The sequence below is a fragment of the Pan paniscus genome, chromosome 8 (assembly GCF_029289425.2).
Source record: "Pan paniscus chromosome 8, NHGRI_mPanPan1-v2.0_pri, whole genome shotgun sequence".
NCBI classification, from domain to species: Eukaryota; Metazoa; Chordata; class Mammalia; order Primates; family Hominidae; genus Pan; species Pan paniscus.
The window spans coordinates 59,086,952-59,105,445 of NC_073257.2; the positions used below are offsets into that span (position 1 = coordinate 59,086,952).

Sequence of the window (18,494 nt, forward strand, 5' to 3'; positions counted from 1 at the left end):
GCAGTGTGATTATTACATGTTGATAAGGTGTGAATTGGAGATGGGATCCAAAAGTACTGTACTTATTGTAATTTTTATTGTAATTTTTAAGCTAATTGTAGATTTGGTGGTGAATATTTTACTGCTGCAAAATGAAGACAGCATTTCATCAGAAGTTGTTTTATGGTCTTTCAGGCATTTTATTTTATATCTTTGATGCTTTTTGCCCATGAAGTATCTCTCTTGTGTGTTAGTGTGTATGTGTACTGATTTGCTGTAAATTTCACAGTGCTCATTGTCAGGGATCATCAGAATCAGGCCTAGGCAGAGAGCTGAGCAGTACTCTCAGTATGTCTCTGTGTCCTGGTTGCCACATATCTCTGTTGTTTATTTATAAATTGGAGAACTCTCTGATGTGTAAGAAAGGTTGGATAGATCAGAGACAATTGGAAGATGAATCCTCTACTCTATTGTCACCTCTTCTTTTTCTATTCACACATGTCAGATGGAGACATGCGTGTTGTAAATTATTTTGTCAGAATGAAAGCCTGGCAGATTAAATGATTTCTTCTCTTTTTGCTGTACTTGATATCGATCTCTTGTTGATTTCTTGATAATGTGTTTGGTTATTTTTGTTTTCATTGCTTTTAGTGTCAGAGATGGCTTTGGATTCCCCGTTCTGTGTGCTCCTGTCTGGCTCCTGAACCCAGCTGGAGAGGTGTGTCAATCCCAACTGGTGAAGTACTGAGAGGAAGCTACACAAAAGGCAGCAAGGTGTTAATAAGTGTACCTCTGACATTTTAACCACCTCTGACTTTTCCATGGAATGGACAAGTAGTAGTCTCTGTCAGAGCTACGTTTTAAAGGAAAAAAAGAAACTTGAGGTCGTAAACTGTTTATTAATTTATGCTGTTATTTTGTGTTTACTCAACTCATTTATATTGACGTGTAAATTAGTAATTTATGAACTACTATTCATCAATTCATTGCCTACATGTCAGCAAACAAGTTTTCTTCTTAATAAAGAATCCGGTGGCTGGGCACAATGGTTCACACCTGTAATCTCAGCATGTTGGGAGGGCAAGGCAGGAGGATTCCTTGAGGCCAAGAGTTCAAGACCCGCCTGGGCAACATAGCAAGATTTCATCTCTACAAAAAAATGAAAACATTGGCTGGGCATGGTGGCTCATTCCTATAGTTCAGGCTACTCAGGAGCCTGAGGTAGGAGGATCACTTGAACCCAGGAGTTTGAGGCTGCAGTGAGCTATGATCCTAACACTGCTCTCCAGCCTGGGTGACACACCAAGAGACCATCTCTTCAAAAAAGGAATCTAGGGGCATCAGTGTGTGCACACAGCATGGCTTGTGAATGCGGAAGTGCCTGTGTGCATAGTTGTGCTCAAGAATGTGTTGATGATTATATCTTCTCAGCATGAAAAAAAGTTGTTTTTTTTTTTTTTGAGATGGAGTCTTGCTCTGTCACCAGACTGGAGTGCAGTAGCGCTATCTTGGCTCACTGCAACCTCTGCCTCCCGGGTTCAAGTGATTCTCCTGCCTCAGCCTCCTGAGTAGCTGGGACTACAGGCACATGCCACCACTCCTGGCTAATTTTTTGTATTTTAGTAGATACGGGGTTTCACCATGTGGGCCAGGATGGTCTTGATCCCCTGACCTCGTGATCGGCCCACCTAGGCCTCCCAGAATGCTGGGATTACAGGTATGAGCCACCGTGCCTGGCCTGAAGTTCACGTTTATAAAGATCTCTCTACGTCTTAGATTTGATTCTTCCTTTAAATATTTTTCTCATTGACATTTGAAAGCACCTGACCTTATATAAAATGAAGAATTTTCATAACTCCATAAAAGAATTATGACATCATCTACTATTTCTTTCTCTTGTCTCATAAATCTAAACCATCAACCTGCTTATTTTTGTATACTGTCACACTGTGTATTCCCTGCATTGAATGCCTTTCTATTGACATTGTCTGTAAAAATTGTGGGAAGTTTTCTGCACCCTAAATTTTCTGTTATGCGGATTAGATATCCAGTATCCATGTTTTTCCAAGTCTTACATCAGAAAGGGTAAATACAGCCCTCACAGCAGCCTTTTGTTTGTCCTGCAATTGTGTTTCCATCACATTACACAAAGCCTCTTTGTCTTCGTGGTTGTACCCTGCTAATAAGTTTTTTTTAAATTATGTAATGTGTGTATATACAAATACCTATATGTATATGTGTACACATACAGCTGATATCTACTGAGATTATGTATGCATGAACTATAGAATTAACTTGTAATTTTAAGAAAATAAATTATTTTGTAAAGATAAATCTCATGTTTAAGAAGGGGAATTACAATTGAATCATTTAGGGATGCCTCAGCCTAAACATAATATGGAAAAAGCCATAACCAAAAGTCATTTTAGAGTACTGCTAGGTTACTCAACCTATCATCACATTTAATTAAAATGTCAGTTTGAACCATGGCCAGTCGATTTTCATTAATATGTTATTTAAATCAACTTGTGAAGTCTTCATTTTAGATATAGAATTTGTGTTAATGAACTGGAAAATAACATTCTATTGCTTGGAAGATGTGTTAAAGCCTAAATATTTATGACTTTGTAAAAGAAGAAAACCAGCTGGTGATCAGTTGGCATTAGTATATAAGGATGTACTCATATTTGATAATAGCCATTTTTTTCTAACAAGAGTAAGGGAGTTGGGAATGGGAGGCAGAGACAGGGACACAGATATATAAAAAATCGTAGACTAAACTGTATTGCGTTCTGAGTATGGTTCTGTGATCCATGGTTCAGTTTGAGAGGTTCCTGTGTCCCTTATGAGAAGGGACAGGAAAGCCAGGAGGACAGGAGTATGTTTGGGCCTGTGCCTGTGCTTCCACCACAGAAGTCAGCAGCTCTACCTTTCTCTTTTCTCCTCTTTATCTAATAATTGTTTCCTCTTCAAATTTGGGAAATGAGCTTAATCAAAGATTTGTTGTGTTTTTTGTTTGTTTGTTTTTGAAATGTGGCCTCAGTGTGTTTGTTTGCCCAGGCTGATCTTAAACTCCTGGGCTCAAGTGATCCTCCCTCTCAGCGTCCTGTGTAGCTGGGACTACAGGCATGTGCCACCACACCCAGCTAAGTTAATGCTAATGTGTAGTTTATCTGATTCAGTTTTGAAGGGCAGGATATATATAGATAGTTATGTTGTGTGTGTGGTAGGGGGCGTAGTGTTTGTGTGTGTGTGTGTATATATATATTTATATATTACTAGTCCATTGCTGCTACAGCAAACTACCAGTATGTCAGGGCATAAAACAAATTTATTACACTCCTGTATGTCAGAGTGTGATGTGGATCTCACTGGGCTAAAATCTAGGTGGTGGAAAGGCTACCTTCATCTCTAGAGGCTCTAGGGGATCTTTTTTCTCGCCTTTTCCACATTCTGGAGTCTGCCTGCATTTTTTGGCTTTGGGCTCTTCTCCACTCTCACCATTAGCAACCTTGCATCCCATGGACCCTTCTTCTGTGGCCACATGTCTCTGTGGCTCTTTCCTTCCCCCTTCTCTTCCACTGTTAAGGACTCATGTGCTTACTTAGTCCTGAATGGAGACACCGTCATCATCCACATGAGCCCACTGTCCTAATCCATACAGGCTGCTACAAGGAAATGCATTAGACCAGGTAGCTTATAAATAACAGAACTTTGTTTCTCACAGTCCTGGAGGCTGAGAAGTGCAAGATCAAGGTGCCGGCAGTCTTGGTGTCTGGTGAAGGCCTGCTTTCTCATAGAGGCTTCCTTCTTGCTGTGTCTTCGCATGGTGAGAGGAACAAACAAGCTCCCTTGTGCCTTTAATAAGGTGCTAATCCCAGTCATGAGGGCAGAGTCTCCCGTAAGGCTTAACCTCCTAATACCATCACCTTGAGGGTTAGGATTTTAACACATGAACATTGACGGAACACAGCGTTCATTCCATAGCACCAGGGTAGTCTCCTCATGTCAAGGTCTTTACCTGAATCACATGCATGATGTACCGTTTTCATGTAAGGTTCTAGGAATCTGTGGACATCTTTGGGGGGGCCATTATTTTGCTGATCACATATTACATATATTTTAATATTCTAGACTAGTATGAAAACAATGCTACTTCCATTGCTTTATATATGTATATATATACACATTGTCTAATGCTATAATTAAAAAAAGGTTGTAGATACAAATATACCCATTTAAAAAAAAATTTTTTTTTGCTATTTTACTTCATACTGCCAACTCCTTTTTCCTGAAACTGCTTCAACTCTGGAATTCTTTTTTGCTATTAGTTTTATTTTATTGAAATATTCATGAATGAGCATACACTTGTATATGGATTTAAAATTCACAGTAATGTTCTCATGAATTCATCTGTGAATAACATTTTATAGACAAAATGTCTGCACTAGGACAAGAGAAAGATCTATAATTCCTTTGTTCTAAGGTACCGCCATTCATTGTTATTATTTTAAAATATGAGTGTTGACTGATGTTAAAACCCAAAATGGGGCCGGGAGTGGTGGCTCCCGCCTGTAATCCCAACACTTTGGGAGACCGAGGTGGGCGGATCACCTGAGGTCAGGAGTTTGAGAACAGCCTGGCCAACATGGTGAAACCCTGTCTCTACTAAAAATAGAAAAATTAGCTGGGCATGTGTTGCACGCCCATAATCTTAGCTACCCGGGAGACTGAGTCAGGAGAATCGCTGGAACCTGGGAGGCGGAGGCTGCAGTGAGCCGATATCATAACAGTGCTCTCCAGCCTGGGTGACAGAGCGAGACTCTGTTCTTCCCCCAACCCCCCAAAAAACACAAAAAGGGATAATTGGCCGGGCACAGTGGCTCACGCCTGTAATCCCAGCACTTTGGGAGGCCGAGGTGGATGGTTCACCTGAGACCGGGAGTTTGAGACCAGCCTGACCAACATGGAAAAACCCCATCTCTACTAAAAATACAAAAATTAGCCGGGCATGGTGGCACATGCCTGTAATCCCAGCTACTCAGCAGGCTGAGGCAGGAGAATTGCTTGACTCTGGGAGGTGGAGGTTGCTGTGAGCCAAGATCGCACCATTGCACTCTAGCCTGGGCAATAACAGCAAAACTCCGTCTCAAAAGAAAAAAAAAAAATTTATAACTGGGCAGTGGAATTGAAAATCATTTTAAAAAATATCCAAAATACCTAAGGAACTTGTATAAATAAATAGGAAAAAAAAAAAAAAGAGAAAAACATCAAGAAGTCCACAAAAAAGCAGATTTGTAAATGGGCAATGGATTTGAATAGACATTTAGCCATAGAAGGCATCCAGTTGGTGAAAAGGCATATGGAAAGGTGCTCAGCATCACTGATTATCAGGAAAATGAAAATGAAAACCGCCACGAGTGGTTTAGACCATAGCGGCATGCATGAAAGTTTTCAGACCTCCAGTTGTTGGGAGTGGCTGAGGAGATTGGGGAGCTTCTGTCTGAGTTGGAAGAGTGGAGTCTCAACAAGAACCAGTGTATTCTGGACATGTGTGAGCCCTGGAGTGTTCATGGCTGGATGCCTTGTCTACCTGTGCCTTACAGAGTGACACCATTGTGGTGTGGTTGATCAGAGGGGCAGGAGGCTTTCAGAGGGAGTGGGAAGTGGTGGGGCTTGGTTTGTTTGCCCATGGATGACAGCAAAAGTGAGTTGGCTTCCCAAGAACTTTTACCAGTAGCCTGTTTTGCTACAATTCTAGACCCAGACTGGGGTCCCAAGGCATCATAGCCCACAGCTTCTTAGCAAGTGCATGTTCAGTTGGATCCCCCAGCTCAGCCTGGGTCATCCCCACCTTCTGCCTCTTGGGCCATACATAGCTCAGCTCTGTACTGAGCCATCATCCCATGGTGAGCAAGACCCCATTCTTGGTCTTCAGTCTCTTTCCCTGCAGCATGCAATCAAGGTGGTGGCTGGAAGGGGCCAAGGAGCCACATGTCACAGTGCCCTGCTGCCTGAACAAGGACCAGAGGCCTGTGGAACACATGGCTCTCAGATTTCTCCCATTTGATGACTCATCAGCTGCCCCCACATGGCTTTCTAGCTCACAGCAGATCTAGCCTTCTCTGAGCAGTGAAGATGGGATGTTTTATGGTCATTTTCCCTGGTGTGCAGAGCCCAAGTGGAGTTCTTCAGCACACCCTACACCATCCCCTCACTAACACCCCCACCTGTCCAGTCTTATCTGCCTTCATATCAAAAGCACTCAGTTAACCCAGAGGGCTTCAGCCCTGCCCTGCCTGACTTTCTAGGAAATCCCTCTCTCCACCCACCCTAATCAGACACTGTCTGAAGGTTCCCCCTCATCATTTTAAAAGGAAGAGAAATTTTTCTGACACAGAGGTTCTGGTGAAGTGGCCAGCTCCCACATCACAGGGTGATGGCGGTTTGGACTGGACCAGGATCAGACAGTGCTGTCCTGGGGCTGGCCATCTGATAAGGGGCTCCAGAAAGGGCAGTGATGGACCCCTGAGAGGCTTTCTGCTCTCCTGATCACAGGTTTTTGGTGAGAGGACCTATTGGCCACTAGGGTGTCTGCGGGTGTGTGTGTGTGTGTGTGTGTGTGTGTGTGTGATGTGTGTTTACTTGGAGTGACTTCTTTCAGCATGAAGCGCACTGTTTTGCTGAATGTATCTCACTGTTTCCTGAAACTCAGTACATTCAGCTGGCTTAAGGGTCCTGGGGCCTCGCTGTGTCATATTTGCACAAGCCTAGTGTCTGTGCAGACTGTACACTGGAGTTCAGTTGTAAGACCCTTTTGATCCCTTATTCTGTTCCTGTAATAGAAAAGCCATTTCACTCAATGGAATAGAAACCCAGATCTAATGGAGAGATGTTCTAATCTGCCATACACTGGGGCAGTGGCCAGTGATTTGGACTTTGTGGCACAGATGGAAATTTCCAGGTTCTCTAGGTGGTAGGCAGAGGCCTCACTTTTTAAGAAACTCCCCCACTCCACCCCTGCCAATGAGGACGTTGCTTAGAGATATTTCTATCAGTGTTGAGTAGAAGAGATCATTTCTTGGTGTTGAATTTCAGGTAAGGATGCCAGCTTCTGCATATCAGGGTGGTGATGTTTGGGCTGCGACAGGTCTAGACAGCAGTCTGAAAGGGGGCTCAAGGAAGTAGCTGTGAAAGGCCCCTGGGATGTTTTCTGCTCCCCTTTCTGCAAATCCCCTGGAGGGAGATCCTGTTAGTCACTATGGGATGTGTGTGTGTGTGTGTGTGTGTGTGTGTGTGTGTGTGTGTGTTCATCACTTGTTGCTTGGGGGTGGGAAGAGACAACAATAACCTACAGAATCCATAGTTCTCAGTTCATCTCCCATCCTAGTCCAATCATGGCCTAACATCATTAGCTACCGATCGCAGAGGAGACTGCGCATTTGTGTTCATGTGGCCTTGGATGTTGGCAGATTCAGATTGGTGCCCCAGGCATCTGTGCCTGTAACTGCAGTTTCAGCGGGCTCAGGACCAGGCTAAAGGGCCTCCAAGCTTCCTCCAGTTTCCTGGTGCATGTATGTGCAATATGCTCCCCTGGCCTGGGTCTTTCCTGCCGCTTCTTGCCAGTTGGGTCAGAACTAGCTTATTAAGCAGTTTTTTTCCTGAGCTTTAATCGAACTGGCTCCAACCAGTTGGAGGCTTGAAAAGGGCTACATGATAGTTATAGATTTTTAAAGATATATTATTATGTTAGAGTAGTTTTGAGTGTACAGCAAAATGGAGTGCAGAGTCCAGAGATCTCATATGCCCTCAATTCCTGTATACTCTCGGGTCACTCCACCAACAACCTCCTACACCAGAGCCACTTTGAAACATTAGAAAATATATTTGAGCATTCCGAAATGTATAAACTAGGCAGCCCCAGACTGCAAGCAGCTCAGAGGTCCAACAGAGAGGCTTAGGGAGGGTGGGGGAAGAATTTTATATGGTGAATGTGGAAGAAAAAGAAAATACTTGATTGGGTAAAGTGGAGCAGTGGCCTCATTTGGAACATTACAGTGGAAGGTCTCTAGTTAGATGTTAGTTGGTGGTTTCTGATTGCTTAAGCTTAAGTTTCCTTTTATTATTTACACTGAGTCAAGTTTTGGGTTATTTAAGGAGGAATTGAGTGCACTGCAGCCACCTCAGCCTCATGGCCACCTGTTTATTTGATTATTTTTAACTGAGAAGATCCTTTTAAAAATATCTGTTACCCTAGCTGGAGTGCAGTGACGTGATCACGGCTCACTGCAGCCACAACCTTCCAGCTCAGGTGATCCTCCCACCTCAGTGCTCCCCACCCTGAGTAGCTGGGACTACAGGCATGTGCCACCACACCACCATGCTAGGCTAATGGTTTGTATTTGTTTGAGAGATGCAATTTCCCTAAGTTGCTTAGGCTTCTTTTGAACTCTTAGACTCAAATAATCTGCCTGCATTGGTCTCCCCAAGTGCTGGAATTACAGGCCATCTAAATCTTTTATCTCAGATTTGCCTTGTGACAAAAGGAGGGGTACTTTTTCTGACATGATGAGGCAGAGAAAGGTGAGGTGGGCGCATCCTGTGCATGTGATTTTCTCAGGTGATGGGAATATGGTCGGCTCTTGCCTAATGGGATATATTTTCTCTTTGAATGATTTGGCAAGATATCAGATGAGAGAAGTTGAATACATGTTAGAAGAACATAGAAAAAATAGGTTATACACGTTGGGTTTCTGAAGAAATGATGTCATTGGAGAAACAAAACTTTTATTGATTTCTGGAAACATTTAGGGCCAATTTTTTGTGTAAGTAATTTGAATTTATGATGATATCTCTGACCACTTTTTGATATTTTTTCTGGTTCAGGTGAGTGGTGTCATTGAGCAAACACAAAGTCGGGCTCATCCAAGGATGAGATTTTGCCAGAGAAAGGACGAGCAGCAAGTCAGGGAGCTTAAGGTAATTATGAGAAAGTGACTATCTAAAATTGCTTAGGTAGAAGGAGACAGGTTGGATTTTTGTGTGTTTGGTATTTGGGATAAGAGGGATGTGGGTGTGTACTTGACATGGGTTGTTTATTCTCTCTCTCTTTTTTTTTTTTTTTTTGAGAGGGACTCTCACTCTGTCGCCCAGGCTGGACTGCTGTGGCACAGTCTTGGCTCACTGCAACCTCTGCCTCCCGGGTTCAAGGGATTCTCCTGCCTCAGCCTCCCGAGTAGCTGGGATTACAGGCACCTGCCACCATGCCCGGCTAATATTTGTGATTTTTTTTTTTTAGTGGAGACGAGGTTTCACTATGTAGGCGAAGCTGGTCTCGAACTCCTGACCTCAGATGATCCACCCGCCTCAGCCTCCCAAAGTGCTGGGATTACAGGTGTGAGCCACTGCGCCTGACCTGTTTATTCTCTTAAGAGAGAAAATGAGGGGATTAATGCACTGTAGTTCTGGACAAGGTGGAAAACTCTTAAAGTGGAAGTACTGGGGCAAGGGCTCTGACAGGCTAGGATGGTGCAGTCAGTCCCTTCCCCCCAGAAATCAGTAGAATGTTAGCAGTTCAGACTCAAACCTTGTGAAAAACAGGTGGTGGAAAGGAAATCCCTCACAGCAACTGGCACCATAATCAAGACAATGTTTGCAGAATAAAGGGAGTTACCTGCTTTCAGCCCCAGGTCATAGCTATTGTCTGCCCTGCTGATATGTGATAATAATTTGTGATCCTGTTGTCTTAAAATGGGGTCACTCATCTCCAGTAGAATTAAGTCCACAGTGAAGTTGTCCCCCCATCCCCAAAGAGATAAACATATATGAATGAACTCACGTGATAACAACTACTGCTGCCTGGGATCATGAGAGACCTGAACTGAACTGATAGGAAGTGAAAGGTGGCTGAGATAATGAGAATAGACCCATCTGCAGAGGATCATAAAACCAGCAAAGACAAGATCTTGTCTAAGATGCCTTCACAAACTTTGTCCATGAGAACTCTTAAGGATTTCACCAGACCTGTTGGCTGCTGCTGTGATCTCTGCCCAAGAGGAGCCTCTGACCAACATCCAAAGGGCTTCTGGACCCACTGGACTCCTGGAGGTACATTGGTCTCCCGATCCATGGCTGTGGTTTTTTACTCCCTTTATCACTGCCTGTATGTAGAATGATAATTGCATAATTGATAGTGTGAAGACCTCTTGATAAATGGTAAATCTGAGCATATGTATTTGGCTGACATGTCATTATGAAACCTCACAGCTTCAGTCAGTGTCAACGCAGCTAGGGAGCATGTACCTAATGCACATATCACTGGGCATAGTCTACAGGCACCTAATAACTCAGGTACCTTAACAGTCACTAATGAGTGTCTCTCCAAGGACTAAACAATGGAAGACTGTAGAAGATGCTATTCATTAAGATATCTCAAGAATATGGAAAACTATTATTCGCTTCTCATGGGACAGGACTTTATAGGGCACCTGAAAAAACTCCCATGAAAAATCACTTTTACAAAATGTCAAGTTATGATATCCAGGATGAAACCAATGAGTCACAACATTCACATAATACAGTGTACAACCCTGATCTCTTGACTGTCATCAAATGTTTCTTACCTCTAAACCAAAGTTTCATTTTATAATTTAATTTTTCTCATTTTTTCTGTTCTCTTAGCTTAAGAAAAGATCATTACAAGCTTTTTGTAAGTTTTTCATATATGCTTGCAAAGGGTTATAAAACTTTATTGTGATTATTCTTGCTTTAAGCTGAAACTTCCCTAATCTTTAGAGATTGTGGCATAGCATGTTAGTTTCTTTTCCATATCCAATTGTTTTCTTTAGTGAATACAGAAATACGGGCTCTATTTTGTAACTTTAAGTAGATATCATCTCAAGTCTACAAGAATTATCCAAAATGGTATTTAATGACATTTCTAGATCTTCAGACACTATTAATGCAGATTGTAGCCTCTAGGTCCTGAAGATTTTACTAGATACTGGTTACTGAAACTGAGCTTTCTTGAATTATTTTTCCTTCCACTGTGGTTTCCCGCATTTCAACATATCACCTATTTTTGTCCTCAAACGTTACTTAAATTTTTTCCACAGAATTAAATTAAATATGAATCATCCCTCCTCTGATTTTTGAAATGACCCTTTGCTTCCTATGATAATGATTCTTCTGGTCCGTTTTGTAGTTATATGTTAGAGTTTGTAAATAGTCACACATTTTGCAACTGCATATAATTTTCTTATTATTTTTTCCTCTTCCTCTAAAACTGCTGTTATTTCTTTTAACTTTTTGTGGGAAAAATTAAACCCATCTTTCACTTTGTTGATATACTTATTTATAATTGAACTCCTTGATTTTTGCTCGAATTGCTTTTCAAGTTACCCACTTTTAGGGAAGACATTATTTGGGTTTTGTTTAGTGTATCAGGCTTTTTTTAGTTAGTTGTATCAAGAAGTGTAGACTTTTCTATACATAATATCCTTTTTCCCACAGTATTTTTTTTTTTTTAAGTCTGTAGCCGGGTGCAGTGGCTCATGCCTGTAATCCCAGACTTTGGGAGGCCAAGGCGGGCACATGACGAAGTCAAGAGATGGAGACCATCCTGGCTAACACATTGAAACCCTGTCTTTACTAAAAATACAAAAAATTAGCCGGACATGGTAACGGGTACCTGTAGTCCCAGCTAATCAGGAGGCTGAGGCAGGAGAATGGCATGAACCCAGGAGGCAGAGGTTGCAGTGAGCCGAGATCGTGCCACTGCACTCCAGCCTGGGTGACAGAGCAAGACTCCATCTCAAAAAAAAAAAAAAAAAAAAAAAAAAAATTCGGTTAAAATAAAGGTCATCAAAAGATCTTTTTCTAAACCTTTCCTTTACCAGAAATATCTCTAGTGTCACATTGTCCTTTCTCCCTTCTTGCTTTTGTAGGAGTCCAAAGCTAATCTGTCCCTGATCCGGATTGCACGCACCTGTGCCCTTTGGGGCCCTTCTGCATTAGTTCTTCCTTCTCTTCTAACCTCAAAAATGTGTTTTCTCTGTTGGCTCTTTCCCTTTAACATAGAAGTATACTCACGCTTTTGTTGAATCTTGAAATAAAAGGCTTCCTTTACCACATATCTCCCTTTAATACTACATCTCTCTTCTCAGCCAAATACTTGGGAAGAGAAGCCCTGAGTTTGTGTCATTGTTTTCTCACCTCCAGTTCACTACTTTACCCACTGCCTGACATCCAGCTCGCTCACACAGACACACAAGCCCAATCACTAAGTTGCCATAGCTAATTTGTAGCTTTCCTGCCCTCCTGGCAAAATCTGACTCTGCATTGGGATAATACATGTCGAGTACCTATTGAACAGGCACTGTGCTAGGTGCTACTGTTATAGATATGAAAAGAAGGCATCATCTCCTTTCTAACAACTCACAGGAGCAGCCATTCCTGATTCATACATGTCTCTTGACTCCCAGTGCTCACTTTTGCAAGCTTCACTTAATGCCGTGTAAATCACCCTATTCTCCAGGTCTTCTTTCTTCCCAGTTCTCCTTACTATACACAACTTCTCAAGGCAGTCACCTCCATGCCCATGGCTTCAATTGCTTTCTCCATTCTCTGAGAACAATAGAATTTTAAATGGTTTTTTTTCATGTATTAGCTTTATTTTATACAAGGTGCCTCACTTGCTGTAACCATAGATTCAAAGTTGCTCCATGAAAGTAATAAATGAAAAATGGTGATTTTTTAGCGTGTAAATTTTAGGAAATTTCCCCAGTTATGCTTAATGGCTTCATTTAGTATGTATGTTATTTTTGAAAACATATGTTGGGATGTCACAAATGGACTTAGCCTACAGAGATTTATATTCAACTTTTGAGCAGAGAGTTCCATTTTAATGTGACACTGAGAGTAAAAAACTATGTTTTCCTCCTTACCTATTTCTCTTCCTACATTCTCGGCCAGGAGGAAGGCACTGCTACACACCCAGTCTTCCCCAGCAGAGCCTGAGCAGCTCTGTTTTCCATCTACTTCCCCTCTTCTTTCACATCTCATGACCAAGCACTTCCTATTCTGTCTCCCAAATGATCACAGACTTTTTCCTCCATTTTTGTCACTGCCACTTCCCTTAGCATTACTCTGCCTTTAGAGAAAGTCTCTTAATTGGTTGGGTTGCTTCCTTCAGTCTTTATTATACAGACCACTACACGCACATCTGACAGAGACTTTTCACCTCTTCATGGTTCAATGACTGAAATTCCCAGAAAAAAATTAAAACCACCCCAGCATCAAATTTGAGGTCAAATAGAGGTGGGTTTGTATCCCAGGTTCATATACTTTCCAGCAGTTTGGTCTGAGAAAACTGACCTCCTTAAGCCTTTGTTTGTGTATCTGCCTACACTCATTGAGAGTTGGGACTATTTCACACATACAATGCCTGGCATGTAGAAGGGACTTAATCAATGTTGAAAGAAAGGGAGGCATTTTAAAATCCACATCAAAAAAATGTCGCTCTGTTCGGGAGTGGTGGCTCACGCCTGCAATCCCAGCACTTTGGGAGGCCAAGGCAGGTGGATCACCTGAGGTCAGGAGTTCGAGATCAACCTGAACAACATGGTGAAACCCCATCTCTACTAAAAAGACAAACATTAGCTGAGCATGGGGGTGGTCTCCTGTAATCCCAGCTACTTGGGAGGCTTAGGCACTTGAATGAGAATCACCTGGACCCAGGAGGTGGAGGTTGCAGTGAGCAATGATTGTGCCACTGCCTGGGCAACAGAGTGAGACTCTGTCTCAAAAAAAACAAAAAAAAAAAATTCTTTTAAAAATATACGAATCTGACTGGGCACGATGGCTCATGCCTGTAGTCCTAGCACTTTGGGAGGCTGAGGCGGGCGTGACCAACGTGCAGAAACCCCGTCTCTACTAAAAATACAAAATTAGCTGGGCATGGTGGCACCTGCCTGCAATCCCAACTACTTGGGAGGCTGAGGCAGGAGAATTGCTTGAGCCCGGGAGGCGGAGGTTGCAGTAAGCCAAGATCATGCCATTGCACTCCAGCCTGGGCAACAAGAGTGAAACTCCGTCTCAAAAAAAAAAAAAAAAATAGTGTTCAGCAAGGTTGAAGCATAAAACGTTAATAGCCAGAATCATTTATCAATTGTATTTCTATACATCTACAAGACACAATCTGAAAATGAAATTAGAGAAACAATTTCACTCGGCAACAAGAGCAAAACTTCGTCTCAAAATAATAATAATAATAATAATCTACAATGTCATTTCCCATCCAAGCTTGACTTCTACCTTTACTTTCTGATATGGTTTTGCCATGTCCCCACCCAAATCTCATCATGAATTACAATCCCCATAATCCTGATGTGTCGAGGGAGGGGCCTAGGGGGAGGTGATTGGATCATGGGGGCAGTTATCCTCATGCTGTTCTTGTGATATTCAGTAAGTCCTCATGAGATCTTATAGGGTTTTGTTTTGTTTTTTGGGATGGAGTCTTGCTCTGTTGTTGGGATGGAGTCTGCCATGCTCATGGCAGGAGTGCCATGGCATGATCTTGGCTCACTGCAGTCTCTGCCTCTTGAGTTCCAGTGATTCTCCTGCCTCAGCCTCCTGAGTAGCTGGGATTACAGGCATGCACCACCACACCCAGCTAATTTTTGTATTTTTAGTAAAGACAGGATTTCACTACATTAGCTAGGCTGGTCTCAAACTCCTGACCTCAGTTGATCCACCTGCCTTGGCCTCCCAAAGTACTAGGGTTACAAGTGTGAGCCACCGTGCCCAGCTGAGATCTGATGGTTTTATACATGTTTGACAGTTGCTCCTTCACATGTTCCCACTCTCTGTGTGGCCACCATGTAAGTCGGACCTGCCCTTCTGCCATGACTGTAAGTTTCCTGAAGTACTTCCCCCTCTGCCATGATTGTAAGTTTCCTGAGGCCTCCCCAGCCTTGTGAAACTGAGTCAATTAAACCTCTTTCCTTTAAAAATTACCCAACCTCAGGTATTTCTTTATATCAGTGTGAAAACAGACTGCTATACTTTCTGATAATCATGCTTAAGCAATTGGGGAATTCAGACTACCCTGGGATCAAACTATGGCCCCACCCTTAGCAGTCATGTGACCTTGGGGAGGTTACTTACCTTCTCCATCTCAACAACTTCTGTAAAATCTGTAACATGAGATTGTTTCTGAGGGTTAAATGAGCATAGCACAGTGGGGACACTGTCAGGCACACACTACTTGCCAGATGTCGAGTATTCATCTTTATTGAAATAGGACTGTGGTAAGCCACTTTATGGCTCTCGATTTTGTATGAGAAAATCATGCTTAGTGCCTTGTTAGTAAAAGAAAGAAAATCTGAAAGTCCCTGCCATGGAAGGAAGAAATAGCGGGGAGAAAAGGGAGTTGGTAAGTTTCAGCATTTCAGAGCTTGGAGGGACGAGTTAGGTTTCTATTTTATGGAGAAGGAGGTGGAGGCAGGATGGGTCCTAAGGTGTCATTCAACACACACAGCCATAACTCTTTATTGAGAGTAGAGCTAGGGCCCCAGGGATTGCTGTGGTCAAGTTGCGGACAAAAATGACCACTCGTTGGAAGACAGGAGAGGAGTGTTTAGTTACAAAAGCAGTCAACAATTCAGGTGTATCTATATTCAGTCAGCAAATAAAAGTTGTTCAACTTGGTTGCTAATGGGACCCACTCTACTGAGGCTTTGTATAGAACTCATAGAGGAAGATGGCTTCAAGTAATGAACTACCCTGTGCTTTTCTTAGGACTAAAATCTCAGGAAGCTGGTGATGAATGAAAACCTTAGTCCCACTGGCACTGCACGAGGGGCCAGGAGAGCAGCAGCATCATAAGCCACAGGGTGGGGCAGCCAAGGCAGGGGCATTCTGAGCTGTTGGGGAGGGGTGGCAGGCAGGGTGGGGCACTGTGAGCTGTCGGGGAGGGCATTGTGAAGTGTGGGGTGGGGCATTGTGTGCCACATGCCTGGGCTCCCACCTGGGACCAGTGGGCTTCAGTCTGTAGGTGACTACAGAAGGAGGAGGAGCTCCGTCTGTTCTCTCTTCAGGCAGTTGTTGTGTCTCTCAGCGCTTGTTGGGTTCACAACCTATTAAATAAGTTGGATGGTCTTCACCCTCCCAGACAAGTCAACTCAGGGGAGGCAGCAGGGTGCGGGCCTTGGCCCGCAGCCCTAGCCGGGGCCGGGGCTGGGGCCGGGGCCGGGGCCGGGGCCAAGGCTGGTGCCCGGGGCCGCGCTGTGAGGTGGGCAGGCGAGGAGCGGGAAGACCATCTCTGCAAGTGCAGCATAGCCTCGGCCTAGGACAGCGGGAGTGCGTGGCCAAAGCTGTGAGCAGAGGCACAGGTGGTGGCAGACAGTAGAGGCGCCCCATGGGGAACATACTGACCTGTCGTGTGCACCCTAGCGTCAGCCTCGAGTTTGACCAGCAGCAGGGGTCGGTGTGTCCCTCTGAATCTGAGATCTATGAGGCAGGAACTGGGGACAGGATGGCAGGAGCGCCCATGGCTGCTGCTGTACAGCCTGCTGAGGTGACTGTTGAAGTTGGTGAGGACCTCCACATGCACCACGTTCGTGACCGGGAGATGCCTGAAGGTAAGGAGGTGATAGGTGCCATCTACCCTCGGTTTGCCTCTGGCTGCTGCTGTCCCCAAGGTTCCCTTTGAGGCATCCCCACTTCGAGCTCCTTTCTGCTTGTAGCCAGCTTTCCCGGGGGCTGGCCAGGAACAAAACTGGCTCTGCCTTGAATTCCCACCCCTTAGTCTTTCCCCACCGAGTCCAGTCAGTTTCTTTTCGCCTCCCCTCCCAATCGCCCAGTTCTTGCTCTCTCATCTCATTCTCCCAGGCTGGCATGGGACCATTTATTTATGGCTCTTGTCGAATAAGCAGCAGTTGAATAAATGAGTTGATAAATTTTTATAAATGATTATATCTTTTTTCTTTTCTCCCTCTATACATATAGCTTTGGAGTTTAACCTTTCTGCCAATCCAGAGTCAAGCACAATATTCCAGAGGAACTCTCAAACAGATGGTGAGACAACAGTGTCTGTAGCTCTGTTTATTATCCTGTGGGACTTTGTTTAGGCTTCTTTGAGCTACTCTCTTCCTTTTCTCAATAAAAACTCAAATATCCCAACTTTTCAGTACCCATCTTATTTTTTCTTTGTACCTATCCAGATGGTACCTAAGTGAAGAACCAGGTAAGTGCCTAATTGTTTCCTTTGTTAAAGTAGCCAAATCTCAGGACAGTTCCTATTCAAATATTTGGGGATTTCTTATTTAAAATCAGAATGGAGGTTGCCACGGGAGAGGCTATATGGTATTCTTAATGGGCCGCTTTATTACCTATGAGGCTCTGATTACTTTAAAATTCTTACTTTAACAGAAAATGTGTCTCCAGATTTATTCTGGTGACTTAACAGACTTTATTTACCTCCTTGTTCTAAAAGAGAGGTGGGGATTGGTTCATGGTCAAAACTTTCAAAAGACATGAAACGTCAATGTAGACTTTTAATGTGTAATATAAAGATTGCAGGTTAAAATGTCAGACCTTCCCTGTAAGAGTGTTTGTTGCCGTGGCTCCGCCTTTGTCCCTTCCCCTCCTGACAACAGCATCTTGTTCAAAGATAAGAAAGTTACAGTTTTGGCTGGGCTTGGTGGCTCACGCCTGTAATCCCAGCACTTTGGGAGGCCGTGGCAGGCGGATCACCTGAGGTCAGGAGTTCGAGACCACCCTGGCCAACATGGTGAAACACTGTCTCTACTAAAAAAAAAATATAAAAATTAGCTGGGCGTAGTGGCGCATGACTGTAGTTCCAGCTACTCACAAGGCTGAGGCAGGAGAATTGCTTGGACCTGGGAGGTGGAGGTTGCAGTGAGCAGAGATCACGCCAATGCACTCCAGCCTGGGTGACACAGCGAGACTCCGTGTCACAAAAAAAAAAGGAAAGAAAGTTGGAGTTTTTTAGTCTCTACACTGCTGGCAGAGGCAGGGGATGGGAGCCGGTAGAAAAGAGAAAACAATTAGTTGGTTTGCCTCTAAAATTTTGCAAAGAGATGAATCTAAGTAAAAGTAATTCTGGGTAATAATATGGTTCTTGAATAAAAACTGAAATTTTCAAAATAGAAAACATTGCATCATAAACATATTAAATCCAGTTGGCTTATTGGTTTCATTTAAATGCCAGAGATTTCATTACTGTAGAGGAAATGTCTTATAGCTCTTCTATTTAAACTTTGGTTGGGCTCTTAATTTTTAAAGAGGTAGGATAATTAAGACTCATGAGTGTGACTTTGTAACTTGGAAGTACTATCTTCACATTTCAAGATATTTAAGGATTGCTTTAGAATAAACAAATGTATTATGTGAATTAATTGATTGTACCTTTCTACATAAAGCATGTAAGTACTTGTGTAAACTTATACTCTGCTTGGTGATGTTAGGAAAGCCTGATGGATGTTACACACCAG

General features: G+C 43.2%; 3 protein-coding genes across 9 annotated transcripts in view; all 3 read left to right on the plus strand.

The window, feature by feature from the left end:
- TIMM23 (translocase of inner mitochondrial membrane 23) overlaps positions 1-14,993 on the plus strand; it is a 253,508-nt gene extending 238,515 nt beyond the window's left edge. Inside the window, exons 7-9 of one of the 7 annotated variants that reach the window (XR_010113241.1) lie at positions 631-3,808; positions 8,866-8,958; positions 9,109-14,993. Coding sequence is in view for 1 of the 7 variants with exons in the window: in XM_063607674.1 (XP_063463744.1) it covers positions 631-683 (53 nt within the window). In the remaining 6 variants the exon portion in view is untranslated. Of the gene's footprint in view, positions 1-630 lie in introns of all 7 variants that reach the window. The other 6 variants (XR_010113240.1, XR_010113239.1, XR_010113243.1 and 3 more) reach the window with 6 other exon arrangements.
- The window catches only part of LOC100969124 (anthrax toxin receptor-like), a 748,177-nt gene that overhangs the window by 91,625 nt on the left and 638,058 nt on the right, over positions 1-18,494 (plus strand).
- LOC129393065 (arf-GAP with GTPase, ANK repeat and PH domain-containing protein 14-like) overlaps positions 16,221-18,494 on the plus strand; it is a 57,114-nt gene continuing 54,840 nt past the window's right edge. The window contains exons 1-2 of the mRNA XM_063607675.1: positions 16,221-16,619; positions 16,987-17,055. Of these exons, the coding sequence (XP_063463745.1) occupies positions 16,397-16,619; positions 16,987-17,055 (292 nt within the window). The 5' untranslated portion in view covers positions 16,221-16,396. The remainder of the gene's footprint in view (positions 16,620-16,986; positions 17,056-18,494) is intronic.